Source organism: Notolabrus celidotus, chromosome 20, assembly GCF_009762535.1.
Source record: "Notolabrus celidotus isolate fNotCel1 chromosome 20, fNotCel1.pri, whole genome shotgun sequence".
Taxonomy (NCBI): domain Eukaryota; kingdom Metazoa; phylum Chordata; class Actinopteri; order Labriformes; family Labridae; genus Notolabrus; species Notolabrus celidotus.
This window is the reverse complement of record NC_048291.1, coordinates 12,047,196-12,060,638: the sequence shown is the minus strand read 5'-3', so window position 1 is coordinate 12,060,638 and position 13,443 is coordinate 12,047,196. Positions and strand designations below refer to the sequence as shown.

At 39.5% G+C, this 13,443-nt stretch overlaps 1 protein-coding gene across 1 annotated transcript in view; it reads right to left on the bottom strand.

Annotated features, from left to right (window-relative positions):
• Positions 1–1,652: 1,652 nt before the first annotated feature.
• mosmoa (modulator of smoothened a) overlaps positions 1,653–13,443 on the bottom strand; it is a 29,439-nt gene continuing 17,648 nt past the window's right edge. The window contains exon 3 of the mRNA XM_034710906.1: positions 1,653–4,784. Within this exon, the coding sequence (XP_034566797.1) occupies positions 4,600–4,784 (185 nt within the window). The 3' untranslated portion in view covers positions 1,653–4,599. The remainder of the gene's footprint in view (positions 4,785–13,443) is intronic.

Below are 13,443 nucleotides of genomic sequence, written 5' to 3'. Positions count from 1 at the left end.
AATTTTAGAAGAAAGCTCTTGGAACTTTTGGTTAACAATAAGTAGAGTAAAGTATGCTATCTGTTCTGCTTTGACTTTTAAAAAGTGATACACACACCCCCCCCCCTTACCCCCTGAACCTGAAAAAGTGATCAAGTGTGAGAAATATGTTTAATTGTAGGGTTTCAACCATGCTTTATTCGGCTTGTTTGGACATTTCAGTGGGTGTTACACATCTGTCAGCAGTCATTAAGTGAAACCTTTCGGATGAAGTGATAATGCTGCAGAAAAACAGCAATGAAACTGCTATCTCTTCTGATGCAGGACACTTGAGGATATTTAGGTTTCTCCACCAGCTCCATTGTTCGACACTGGAGGTTGCAACTTGGCACTAATATTAATCGTTGGGTTTCTGACCATCTTCATCCTTATGGTTGATTTTAAAAGCTTCTTTTTCAGTGGCTTAAAACAGGGGTTCCCAAAGTGTAGGTCAGGACCCCTTGGGGGGTCGCAAAACACAAATGGGGGGTCGAGAGATGTATTCCAGAATGTTTGTGTTTTTGTATTATCTAAAAATAGTCAATTGTAGCCGTTATAATTAAAAATATCGACAAAAATAGTAGCTAACCTTGAAAAAAAAACCTTGAAAATAGAAAATGTAATGAGTTTTCTGCCTTTCTTTTTGCCAGATGACTCCTAAGTTTAGGGTTAGTGAACAGTTAATTATCAAAAGCATCAGTAGCAGTAGGTTAATTCATAAAGGCTGAGGAAACACAGCCACATGCTCATATAGGTAGGCTAATTTTCTCTGGACCAGCTAAATGAAGCCACATTAAATCAATTTGAGGGACAGTCGGGGTCGCAAGTCTTTGGCACCAATATTTTGGGGTTCGCGGGATGAAAAGTTTGGGAACCCCTGGCTTAAAACACACTCTGCAAGGAGATGAAGGGCCAAAATGTAGCAAAGCTTCATTGATAGCAGATACCCTTGGATTGTTGAGTAGACTTTTTCTGGTCAACACCCGTCTGATTTTAAACCCCTGAAAATCTGACCCTGTAAAGTTCAGTTGTAATTGAAAGCAAGGGTAAAAACCCACATGTTATTTTAACTCTTATTTTCAATAACAAAAATCATCTCAAGGATCTGTCATATGAAGGACTCTACATCTCCATGTTCTCTGAAAAAGGTTTCGTCAAAGGGGCGAGTATTTAACTTCCTGTAGGATCAAAATATCTTAAAATTCTGCACTAAGAAATGGATTAATCTCTGATAATAGTTTCCCAAAAATAGATTATGAGGTCAGCCATGAGTGGACAAACTATACATATTCTTCAGATATCTCAAGAGAAACTTGGCCTTGATAATTAATCAATACTGTAGTGCAAGAGCGGGTTTGTTCTCAACATTTAACAAATGCACTCGGAGAACAAAAATAGTCCTTTCACTAATGCATCCTAAGTGACTGCACTTAAACCTTTTTTTTTCAGATAGGATGAAGTAGAAGGATACTTGGAGTCTTGGACCACATCCTGCTGAGGATGTTTGTGGATTTTAAGATTAAAATGTTGATTATATCAAATGATCTGTTATTTTTTAGTGGAACATCTCAGCGTCTGGAAAGACTTGAACTTCAAATCCCTTGAATTAAGCACAATAAATCATAAAGACTGTATCAGAGTCACACACACCCACTTTTTCTCGTTTTATTCAGTGATAAATAATTTCCTATGATCATAGGCTTTATGTGAAGACATCCGATCAAGGCAAGAGACAAATTAGAGGGCACACATTGCCACCATTAGAAAATAATAGCAGAAACAAAAACAATGAGGTAAGAAGTTTCTTTTTTATACATTTGTGGTGCTTCTATTTCTGTTACCTATACTGTTGAATGCACAGTGCTTTCTAATACAGAAATCCTGCCTTTTGTGTCTGTACATTATTAAACAAAAACAGGTCATGGCACAATACTCAACCAACCAAGACAGGGCACTGTAGAGTGAACAGAAAGCAGTTTACATCACCGGGCCGAGAGTCAGAAATGCCGAGCGGGAAACAGAAATACCAAAACAACAAAACTGTAAGACTCGACGACTGAGCTCCGTGATTGATTCGACACACACACACACACACACACACACACACACACACACACACACACACACACACACACACACACACACACACACACACACACACACACACACACACACACACACACACACACACACACACTCTTTACCGGTCTTGGGACAACTGGTAAGTTGATGGAGTTTTTAAATGTATGTTTACTCGTTTCGGAGATGAAGATCTGTTCTAAGCAATTAAAGACATATCCTTTTCTTCAGTATCAAAGATATTCAGTAACAGCTGTATGTCTGCTGTTCAATTTCATACAAGATCTATAGAAGCTATTTCTGCTGACTTGTAATCGTTCAAATGTATCTAATGAGAATCATTACGGGCTAAAGAAAGGGACGGGAGTTGTCCATGGACTCTATGAAACCACCGTGACATCACCTTCTGTTTTCAAGTTTCCATAACTGCATGAGAGGTTTGATAAGCTAACCTACACATCTATCCTGATTGACTGGCTGCTATGGTAGTGACTTGTAAATCACAAAGTAGACTGACCTCAAACCCTTACATCACACTCTACTTTGTCTTGTTTCTCTTGATTTCTTGAACGTTATCACGCTTATTGAAGAAGATTTGAACATTGTATTTGAGGCCATAAACTGTTCATTGAATGAGGTAATAAATCAAGGGAGGAGAATGGTTCTTTTTTTTCTCTCTTTGCAGCCAGTGGAGTCTCCCCCTGCTGGCCATTAGACGGAATACAGGTGTAAGGCACTGCTCCTTCATCTTTTAGACCTGGAGGGTATGACCTCTTCTAATACAGTCTGTGCAGCTAACATTACCAAACAGGGAACTTTCTCTGTGGAATCCTCCAGAATAATGGGAGCTGTAGTTTTGAAACTAACAGCATGATCCTCTCCCTGAACCTAAAGTAACTTAAGACACTCATAAAAAGTTCTGGTCAGCCAAATAAAGAATGTTGTGAAGATGTTCGGCGCTCTGAGGTTTTAAGGAGAACATTATTATGTTTACTGGGGTTAATGAGGAACATCAACTACAGAGAATGGAAGGACTCTAATAGACAAAAAATAACAATGATGGTAAGTTGCTGCCCTAATACACAGTACGGTGTGTGTGAACCTGTGTGTGTGTATGTTCTACAATCACGGGCCTCAGGTGCAGCACTCTGAGGCTCAGCCCCATGCATGGACCTGACCTGCAGTCCTGGTGCCTTCACTGTCTCTACCAAACAAAACAAAACAAAAGGTGCTCCTGGCTCGTTTCTCTCCTGTCTGAACATTAAAGGAGAATACCACCAATATTTGCCATTATTTTTTACACCTCAAGTAACGTCAGCTTCTACGTATAAAATGTAATACTGTCTAGAGATATTAAGTGAAATGTAATACCACAGTGATGTACACCTCTGGAAAAACACCATGGACAGGCTGCTCTGCCTGTTGCTATACTTAGAGAGTCACTACAAATACAAGAGGTGTTTTTATGCTTGGATTTCTTTTTTCTTCATTCACAGTCTTCTAGTTATTGGCAAAGATGTGTATTAGTGTTATGGCTTTAGCTTAGCAAAGTGGCTGTCTACACTTACTAATGTCTGTTAGAAATAACATAATGCAAGGTCTTACATTGAGTGGCATTCTCCTTTATGGTGCCTCCTGTCGAGCTGCACAGGGAGCCCCACCCTCCCCGCTCGCTACTACCTGTTTTCCAGCTGCGGCTAGTTGGAGATAAAGATGCAACACATCTGCTGTGCCTTCCTCTGGTCCAAAGCGGCACAGGCAGATGGTTCCACAGCTGCTCTCCACAGACCCGCACCTTTTGTGAAGTGACGAGCGAGAATAAACCCTGCTCTGAAGCCAAACTGGCAGACACCACCCCCCTCCCACAAGTTCCCCTTAAAGGATTCAGATCAGTGAACCTTAATTACACTCACGCTACTTCAGTGAAAATGTGGCGGGAGGCAGAAGAAAGAAAAAAAAAAAAGAAAGAACACATAGTGTACAACAACAGAAAAACACACAACCGAAATAGCTAAGAGGAGCCAAAAATAGCAACAGGAGCGGTTGTGACGGCGCAGATGTGTGCTGAGGGCGGGCGGGGGGATCAAGTTGAGGAGTGGCTGTAGTGGTCCTCAAGAAATGTGTGCCAGCGTTGTGGTTGCAGTTGCCATGACAGCGGCACATAAAGCACCCTTTTCCAACAGATCAACAACAAAGAGACGGCCATATTTTAATTCGACAGAGGCAGGGCGCTGCAGCGACCTTGGCTGCCCCCTCCGACACTCCTCCACCTCCCTCCATGCCCTGCATCTCTCCTTTTAGTGTTCATCTGTTCTTTATCATCAATTGTCATTAGGTCCTCCGAGGTCCTGCGGTCCCTTGACACATTATCCAAGACATCCCTGTTTGAGCGTCTGGGCAGAGTTTGTTGTCTTTGATGTTCAGTCAGTGTGTGTTTTTTGTAAATCCTATAAAACTTCCAGAGCCTCCTGTGTCAGTCCAGAGGCGGGCACGCTAGTGTCCTCAGCCCGGGAGGCAAACTTTGCCTGCAAACAGAAGTCCCACTATGGTGAAGAAGATGGAGAGGACGAAGAGCACGTACGACGAGCCCACCACTGTGTTGTTGGGCAGCTTGTACGGCTGGCCTCCCACCTCGTTGATATAGAAGCCTATGGGGAAGATGAGCGCCGCCATGCAGAACAGGATCACTGCAGAGAGAAGAACAAATGTCAGATAACTGCACATTTAACAGAGAAGCATTCGTGTCATTTAAAGGTTTCCACATTTCAGTTATGAAAGATTTAATGTTAGAACGTGTGCTTTATTCTGTCAAATGTAAACCGCAGAGTCAAAACTGAAATGATCAGAGCGTCTCAGGTTTGTTCCCTTAGACTGTAGGAGTGACAGATTCATTGTTCATTTCACAGAGGAGATAAATGAGGGCCGGCACAAATCTCTGAGGTTGCTTGTTTGTACACCGTGTTCCAAATTATTAAGCAAGTTGCATTTTTGTGAATATTTTCAAAACTATGTTAACAGTCGTTTTCAAATTTGTTAGGAAGTCAGATAGTGAATATATTTCTTCAAATGTGTGGTTAAAATGACGCTTTTCGGTTGTATTTTTAAATAAATGCAGAATCTGCAGAAATGAGTGTGCCAAATTATTATGCAAGTTGGTGATAAGAGCATATAACTTGTGAAAATTAAAAACTAGGCACCATTTTAAACGTTCTATTGATTGAAAATAATATTTACTACAACTGTATTCAAACTTTAACAAAAACAACAGTTTTCTTTAGATTTGTATACAAAATAAAACTGTAAATGTCTTTGAAACATTTCAAATCTAAAGTGTTTCTCAAATGTCCAATATAATCTCCTTTTCTTTCAGTGAGGGTCAGAGGTCACTGGTAAACTGAATTAGTGAGGTTTCTGATGACTTCTCTGCTGACACTGTGAGCTGTACCTTGTATGGCTTTCCAAAGATGCTCTTTTGAGCTGTATTTCTTGCCATTACTGTAAATGATCTCCTTTATTATTGACCACAAGTTCTCAGTCGGGTTGAGATCGGGTGAGCAAGCAGGCCAGTTCATGAGGTGATCACAATGAACACGGTGTAGAGCTGGGCGATATTGAAAAATGTGTTATCACGATGAAATATTTCATATTAGTCGATATCAATAATTATCTTGATTGATATAAAATCATTATTTTAATTAAATGTAAAAGCTGCTTTTTGCTCCTGAGTGAAAGTTCAAGACGGTTTGTTAGATTGTATCTGGATTTCGTTCTCTGATAAGCTTCTTGAATCCATCATTTCTGTGTTAGAGTAACGTCTCTGCTTTGAGCTGGTAGGTTTTGTGTTTTCTTCCATGTCGCTGTTCCTCATTTCAGAAACTTACATTCGGCTCCGAACGTCTTTAAGCCCCACCTACCTCTCACCATGCGACATGATTGGCTGCTCAATGCAGTCATCCTCTTCTTTCTAATATTGGGTGGCAACTAGTGTTTAAGGCTCATTAGCCTCCCTTTCCAGTGGTTGGGGGTGTAATTACAAGTTCAAATATATCGTATCTTTATTGAACATTTGTTATATTTACATTGAGAAAAAGGATATCACGATAATTATCGTTACAGAATTAACGCCCGGCCCTACTTGTTTGTTACATTTTTTGCACTGAGACCTACATGGATGTATCATTGTGAAGTTGGTCTGCAAAGCATCCCGAAATACTCTTAAAAAAATGGCTTTCATGATTATTTTCACCAAATGGTAGACACTAGGGATGGGTACGAATACTTGAATACTCGGGTACTGACCCCATTATTCGAGTAGCATTTTGTTACTTGTGCACCTGGCAACATAACTTGAACTCATACAGCGTTACATGTGTGACCATGTGCTTTTTGTTTTCGCCTCACTGAATATATGAGGTAGGAAAATAATTAACGGGATATAAACGTATGACTTCTCCGGCCATGGCTTCAGCTTTAGTACACACCAGGCCAGATTTCGGCAAAAACAACTGTTTTACGGCAGCTACAGCAACTTTCTAGGAACATATTATTCCACCGAAAGCAAAAGCAACGCAAATATAGAACTGTCTGCGACACCTGGGACATGTCGAAAAAGATGAAGTTAATGTGCAGTGCAAGATGTGTGGTGTTAAACTTGCATATCATGGAAATACTAGTTTGATGCTTAACCACATGCGCTTAAAGCACAAGAAGAAAAGAGTATTAAGTATTTTCAGGTCTGCAGCTTAGTATTAAAAAATCTGAAACAGTCCGTCATAATTCAAAAAATGTACAACCACAAAGAAGTGCTTTGTTTATGACTGAAATTATTCTTCACCTGATTAATTTGCCTCCCTGTGAGGTTACACTGGGTCAAATATTTCTGATGGTACCTGAAGGCAACTTTCCGTTTCTGAACATAATTAAAAGCATCCCTGAGATCGATGATGTAATCTAAAGCTTTTTGTGCAGGAATTTGTCACTACAAGCTGCTCTGCTTGAGCTTAACACAGCTTAACATTACTTCAGAAGTACTCACACACGCAGCTTTAGTTTCAATAAATGTTTAACCATAAATAATCTCTTTCTACCACCTCAGGCTGATAAACACAGTTTAAAATTTCTCCACATGCTTAAAGGAGCAAATCAGTAATCAGATTTCAAGCGTTCTATCCAGCTATATGCAGACTCATTCCTCGCTGCAAGGAATGCGAATCATGAAAGAGAATTTCCTGCATTAAAGAGAGGAACATCAGGGGTTTTTGAAGGCCATGTATGCTAATGATGTTGTAGTTTCTACGGCTGCCACTGGATAAGAGATAAACGATCATATGAACAAAAGGGTTGCATGGCTTTTGCACCCTCTAACCTGTGCAAATGAGACACAATGACACCATCTAATTAAAAAAACACAGGTTACATACTCCCCAAACTGCACTGCAGAAACATTGCCTGTAAATGCAGACTGTATTACAACTCAATGACAATAAAACAGAAGTCATTTTATTAGGACCACCACATCTGATCAATAGCATTTCTCCCCATCTTGAATCACTGGCCCCCTCCATAAAAACCTCACGCAAAAAACCTTGGAGTCATACTCGATTCAGGACTCAAATTTGACAAACAGATAAATCAGGTAGTAAAAAAAAAGTTTCATGCAGCTCTGCACCGTCTCCAAACTTAAATCAATCTTAAGCACCTCAGATCTGGAAAAAGTCATCCACGCCTTCATATCACGCATCGATTACTGTAACTCCTTGTAATACTCCTTGCATCACTCAATCCTCATTATCCCACCTTCAAATTGTTCAAAATGCTGCAGCAAGGGTCCTGACAAGGTCAAAAAAGAGAGACCACATATCTACAATTCGTGCCTCTCTACACTGGCTTCCAGTCAGCTACAGAATTCATTTCAAAATGATTCTGTTCGTATGAAGCACTTCATGGTTTGGCCCCCACTTACATCTCAGAACTCCTGTCGCCGTATCACTCTGTCAGAGCACTCAGATCATCACACCAAAACTTCCTGTCTGTCCGAACATCAAGGACAAAGAGATATGGGGACAGGACCTTCTCCATCTGTGCCCCAAAACTGTGTAATTCTCTTCCCCCCACCATCCGATTCTCCCCCTCTGTCGAGACTTTTAAAAGTCGGCTCAAAATGCACTTTTATTCATTAATTAATAACTGCACCTAACCACACTGGCTCAGATACTCACTGCACTGTAAATTGTATTTCTTGTCATGACTGTTGTTATTATTACTGTTAATTTCATTTTTAATTGCTCTCTTACCACTCTTCTTTCCCTCTCTCTTCCTCTGTTTGTATGTTTTTTATTTCGTTTTCTCTTTGTTTTCCTCATTTTCTGTTGTAAAGCATTTTGGATCAACTGTGTGTAAAGTGCTATATGAATAAAGTTGATTTGATTTTGATTTGACTCTGTTCAGCAGAGAGCGAAGATGCTAACAGCTCACCTTCACAGTCAGACACAAAACAAGAGTTTTTAAACTTCTGACGCAACTAATGCTGCACCTGGTGACATCACTGATCAAATCACAATCTTCTCTCTGGAGACACTGAAGGATTTATGCACCTTTTACCCCACAGGTGGAGCTTCACTTTTATCACATTTCTAACTGGCCTTTTTCATTTTTCTTTATATGGGCATGACCAAAAACTTTACAGAGGGTGAGGTTCCCTCTAACAAACAGTGAGCTTGTGATGTTATGCACAGCTTGTGTCCTGTTTGCAGAGGTCAGCAGTGACGTCTTTACAGAGTCTTATTGTAATGCACAGGACGTAAGTGTAAGCTGTCACTGGTTGGAGAGGCTCCCCTTTTTCTCCTTTTCTGCTTTAACATCTTAAAGCTGAAGCATTTGGTCAAGCTTGTGTGAAAACAAACACTTATGCTAACTTTATGGAGCATTGATCGATGACTCTGCAGAATCTGTGGAAAAGCATCAAGGACTTAAAAATAACTGATTCAGATGTCAACCAGGATCTCTTCCTGGACCGATTCTCTTCAGTAGCCTGTTGGAATAAAAATACCCTTCAGAGTCAACTGACACTGTGTTTAATTATCTTAGTCACCTCAACAGTGTTAAATCCCCTCGGTGACAGCAAGTGAAACCATTTTTAGCTTCCTTTTTCATTCTAACTGGAATATTTTCAGAGCTGCTCAGTGCCTGTGGCCGCTTTTTCCTGGTCTCAAAGAGCTCACTGATGGTTCCTTAAATAGTTTGTCATTTTATGCAGCTTGAGAAGTCTGTAGTAGCATAATGGGATTAAAAGACATTTTGTGGCTTAAATATTTAACAAAGGGACGGGCGCTGTGGATAAAACCCTCTGTGAGAAACTGTTGCAGGATAAAATTAACAGACAGGAATATCTGTTTGGCTAAACTGACAACTTAAGCACCAGACAAATCCACGGGTTTAAGAGAACTTTTACATCTCAATGACGCAAAAATCATAGAAAATAAATGCAATACTTCCATCAATTAGTCCTGAACATTTATGTGCAATATTTTCCATAACACCAGAGATATTCTTAAGATGCTCACATGGTATAATCTTTAAATCTAACAATAAATACCATCACATCTGTATAGGATTACATGAGTGTGACAACTCTGCACTGCCTACGGTAGTTTTTGTCACTTGAGCTGTGACATAAATCAGAACAGTCGGAGTTCAGAGAGATGCATGTTGTGCCGAACATCTGCAGCTGAGCACAAAAATGAACAATGTCTGGTAAAGCACACACAAGCAAATGTTTATGTTTGTCATTTGGTCTGCGTGCTGCGCTGTTTGTCTCAGAGAGAGGTGTGATTGCAAAAGGATGCAGTGAGAGTCAAGCGAAGAGAGTGAAGACAGGAACACGCTCCTCAGCATTATTCTTGCAAGCTTCACCAGAGAGGTAATTGAAGTGCAGCTCATGGTCCGCTGCTTCTCTTAAGTGCTTAAAGTGATGACATACGCTGCCCTGCTCACCTGCTGCTGCTGCTGAAACTAATAACTTCAAGTTACTGCTGCACAGTTCGGCAATATCCTTTGTATTTACATAGCAGATCTGCAACAATGAGTTGATCAATATAATCAATTACTGCACGCGTTTAAGTAGTTCTTTTTCTTTTCCATGCAAAAAGTGCAAACATTTTCTAACGCCAGCTTCTCAAGGTGAGGATCTGCTGCTTTTCATCATCTTTAATTGATGCATAAATACATCATTTTCTTATATTGCTGATTAGAATAGGCAAGTGTTTTAAAGTTGTGACTCCAGCCTAAAAGAAGCTGTGATCACTAAAAGATTGATTTATAATCCACTTATGCAACTAATGTATAAATCAAATAATACTTTTTCCTATAAAAGGTTCATTAACAGCTGTAAAATGCACCACATGTATGCTAGTCTTCCTTGCTGCCTTTGCAAACGTGACTACATCAAGGTAACCAGTATGGGGTAAGACTACTGTCAGAAGATTTGTGTGTACACACATACAAAATCATGCATATTTTTAAAATGCATGCATGCTAGTCTGTAGTTGTGCATAAATAAAAAAAAGTGTAAACTTGTTTGAATCAAATCATATGCACAACAATGTATTGTGTGTTTTCTCTGTGAGAATACAACTTGTGAAATTACAAGTAAACAAAATTACAAACACGGATTGCATTTTTGCAATTGCGTTTCCTTCATCATGAATACGAATCTGACAACCGAGACAGAACTGTCAAAACTACGTCACGAGGTAACAGGCATTATGCATCGAGAGGAAGATAACATCGATTCTTCACACTGCGCATGCGTCGTGAAACTGAGCGTTGTTTTGTTGGCATGGCGACAGAATGAACGGGGAGGAACGTACTCAGGTAAAGTTTATCCATTTTTAAGTTGTTTTAACAAAATATCGAAGCGGTGGCACTAAAGTGGCTCTAATATTCTCTGTGAGCTAGTTTTTGTCTCTAGATAAGTAATTTCATCGATTTCTTTATGCTGTGCAGTTAGCAGATATCCTCAACACAGCAGACAAACATACCTGTCCAAGGCGAAACAAACCTGAATATACAGTATTTAGTTATGTCATTTGTATCAGATTTTATATCCAAGGAAAAACACTTGTCCTGAAAAAATAAAATAAAATCTCTCTTGGTCTTATTTCAACTTTTAATATAAGCAGATATCAGTTCATATAACGGAACCAAATATTTTTTCTAATTCCAAACAGGTACCACCAGGTTAAATTTACAAGCATTTAAATGTATTTTTGGAATAATCTTTTAACCCACCATATAATCTTGTCTTGATATCTACAGGAATCTCTGCTGACACAATTAATGACACGTCTTTCAACAAGAATCAGTGAGATTGTTGGTCAGCCAAATTTTTATATGGATCATCTCCAGTATGTTGTGAATCAAGAGGTGTTTATTTGGACCTCTGCATCAACTGTTCTTCATATACCAACCGATGTTGTGGAGTGTCTTTTTGAATGGCGACAGAATGAACTGATATCTGCTTATATTAAAAGTTGAAATAAGACCAAGAGAGATTTTATTTTATTTTTTCAGGACAAGTGTTTTTCCTTGGATATAAAATCTGATACAAATGACATAACTAAATACTGTATATTCAGGTTTGTTTCGCCTTGGACAGGTATGTTTGTCTGCTGTGTTGAGGATATCTGCTAACTGCACAGCATAAAGAAATCGATGAAATTACTTATCTAGAGACAAAAACTAGCTCACAGAGAATATTAGAGCCACTTTAGTGCCACCGCTTCGATATTTTGTTAAAACAACTTAAAAATGGATAAACTTTACCTGAGTACGTTCCTCCCCGTTCATTCTGTCGCCATGCCAACAAAACAACGCTCAGTTTCACGACGCATGCGCAGTGTGAAGAATCGATGTTATCTTCCTCTCGATGCATAATGCCTGTTACCTCGTGACGTAGTTTTGACAGTTCTGTCTCGGTTGTCAGATTCGTATTCATGATGAAGGAAACGCAATTGCAAAAATGCAATCCGTGTTTGTAATTTTGTTTACTTGTAATTTCACAAGTTGTATTCTCACAGAGAAAACACACAATACATTGTTGTGCATATGATTTGATTCAAACAAGTTTACACTTTTTTTTATTTATGCACAACTACAGACTAGCATGCATGCATTTTAAAAATATGCATGATTTTGTATGTGTGTACACACAAATCTTCTGACAGTAGTCTTACCCCATACTGGTTACCTTGATGTAGTCACGTTTGCAAAGGCAGCAAGGAAGACTAGCATACATGTGGTGCATTTTACAGCTGTTAATGAACCTTTTATAGGAAAAAGTATTATTTGATTTATACATTAGTTGCATAAGTGGATTATAAATCAATCTTTTAGTGATCACAGCTTCTTTTAGGCTGGAGTCACAACTTTAAAACACTTGCCTATTCTAATCAGCAATATAAGAAAATGATGTATTTATGCATCAATTAAAGATGATGAAAAGCAGCAGATCCTCACCTTGAGAAGCTGGCGTTAGAAAATGTTTGCACTTTTTGCATGGAAAAGAAAAAGAACTACTTAAACGCGTGCAGTAATTGATTATATTGATCAACTCATTGTTGCAGATCTGCTATGTAAATACAAAGGATATTGCCGAACTGTGCAGCAGTAACTTGATACCCCATACACCAGGCACCGCTGGTGTAGTGTTATCATGCAAGAGTCCAATTCTTTATGGTGGCAGTAGCTCAGTCCATAGGGACTTGACTTGGGAACGGGAGGGTCACTGGCTCAAGTCCCAGTATGGACGTGTTCGGCAAGTGGACTGGTGGCTGCAGAGGTGCTGGTCCATTTGCCTGGACTCTGCTGAGATGCCCTTGAGATGCGCTGGTTGATGGCAGCGAAATGAAAATTCTTGGTCGAAACCGAAAACCGAAAATGAGGAAACCAAGGCCGAAAACCGAAACACCGAAATAAATTATTATGCCAATTAATAGTGGGGAGAACGGGGACAGTTGTAACATTTCACTCCTTGGATTTGAGACTAAGCCAGGCATTTTCTGTTTGTGTTGCACAGGCATTTTCTATGCAATTTATTAGCAGACACTTGAAGCTAGTTTGTATAGCAGTTTGAACACACTGGGTTAAAAGAGCTCAAAATTATAGCCAGAAATGTCCAAAATGTTACAACTGTCCCCGGTCTCCCCTACCATTCCATTCATGGCTATGCGTGCTGCTTTATTCCCACATCCAAGTAATGATCTTTATAACACGGATCAAGGACAGTCGCGATGAAATGCAGTGGACCCAAATAGATCTCAGTGAAACGTGAGCTGACAGACACTAAGA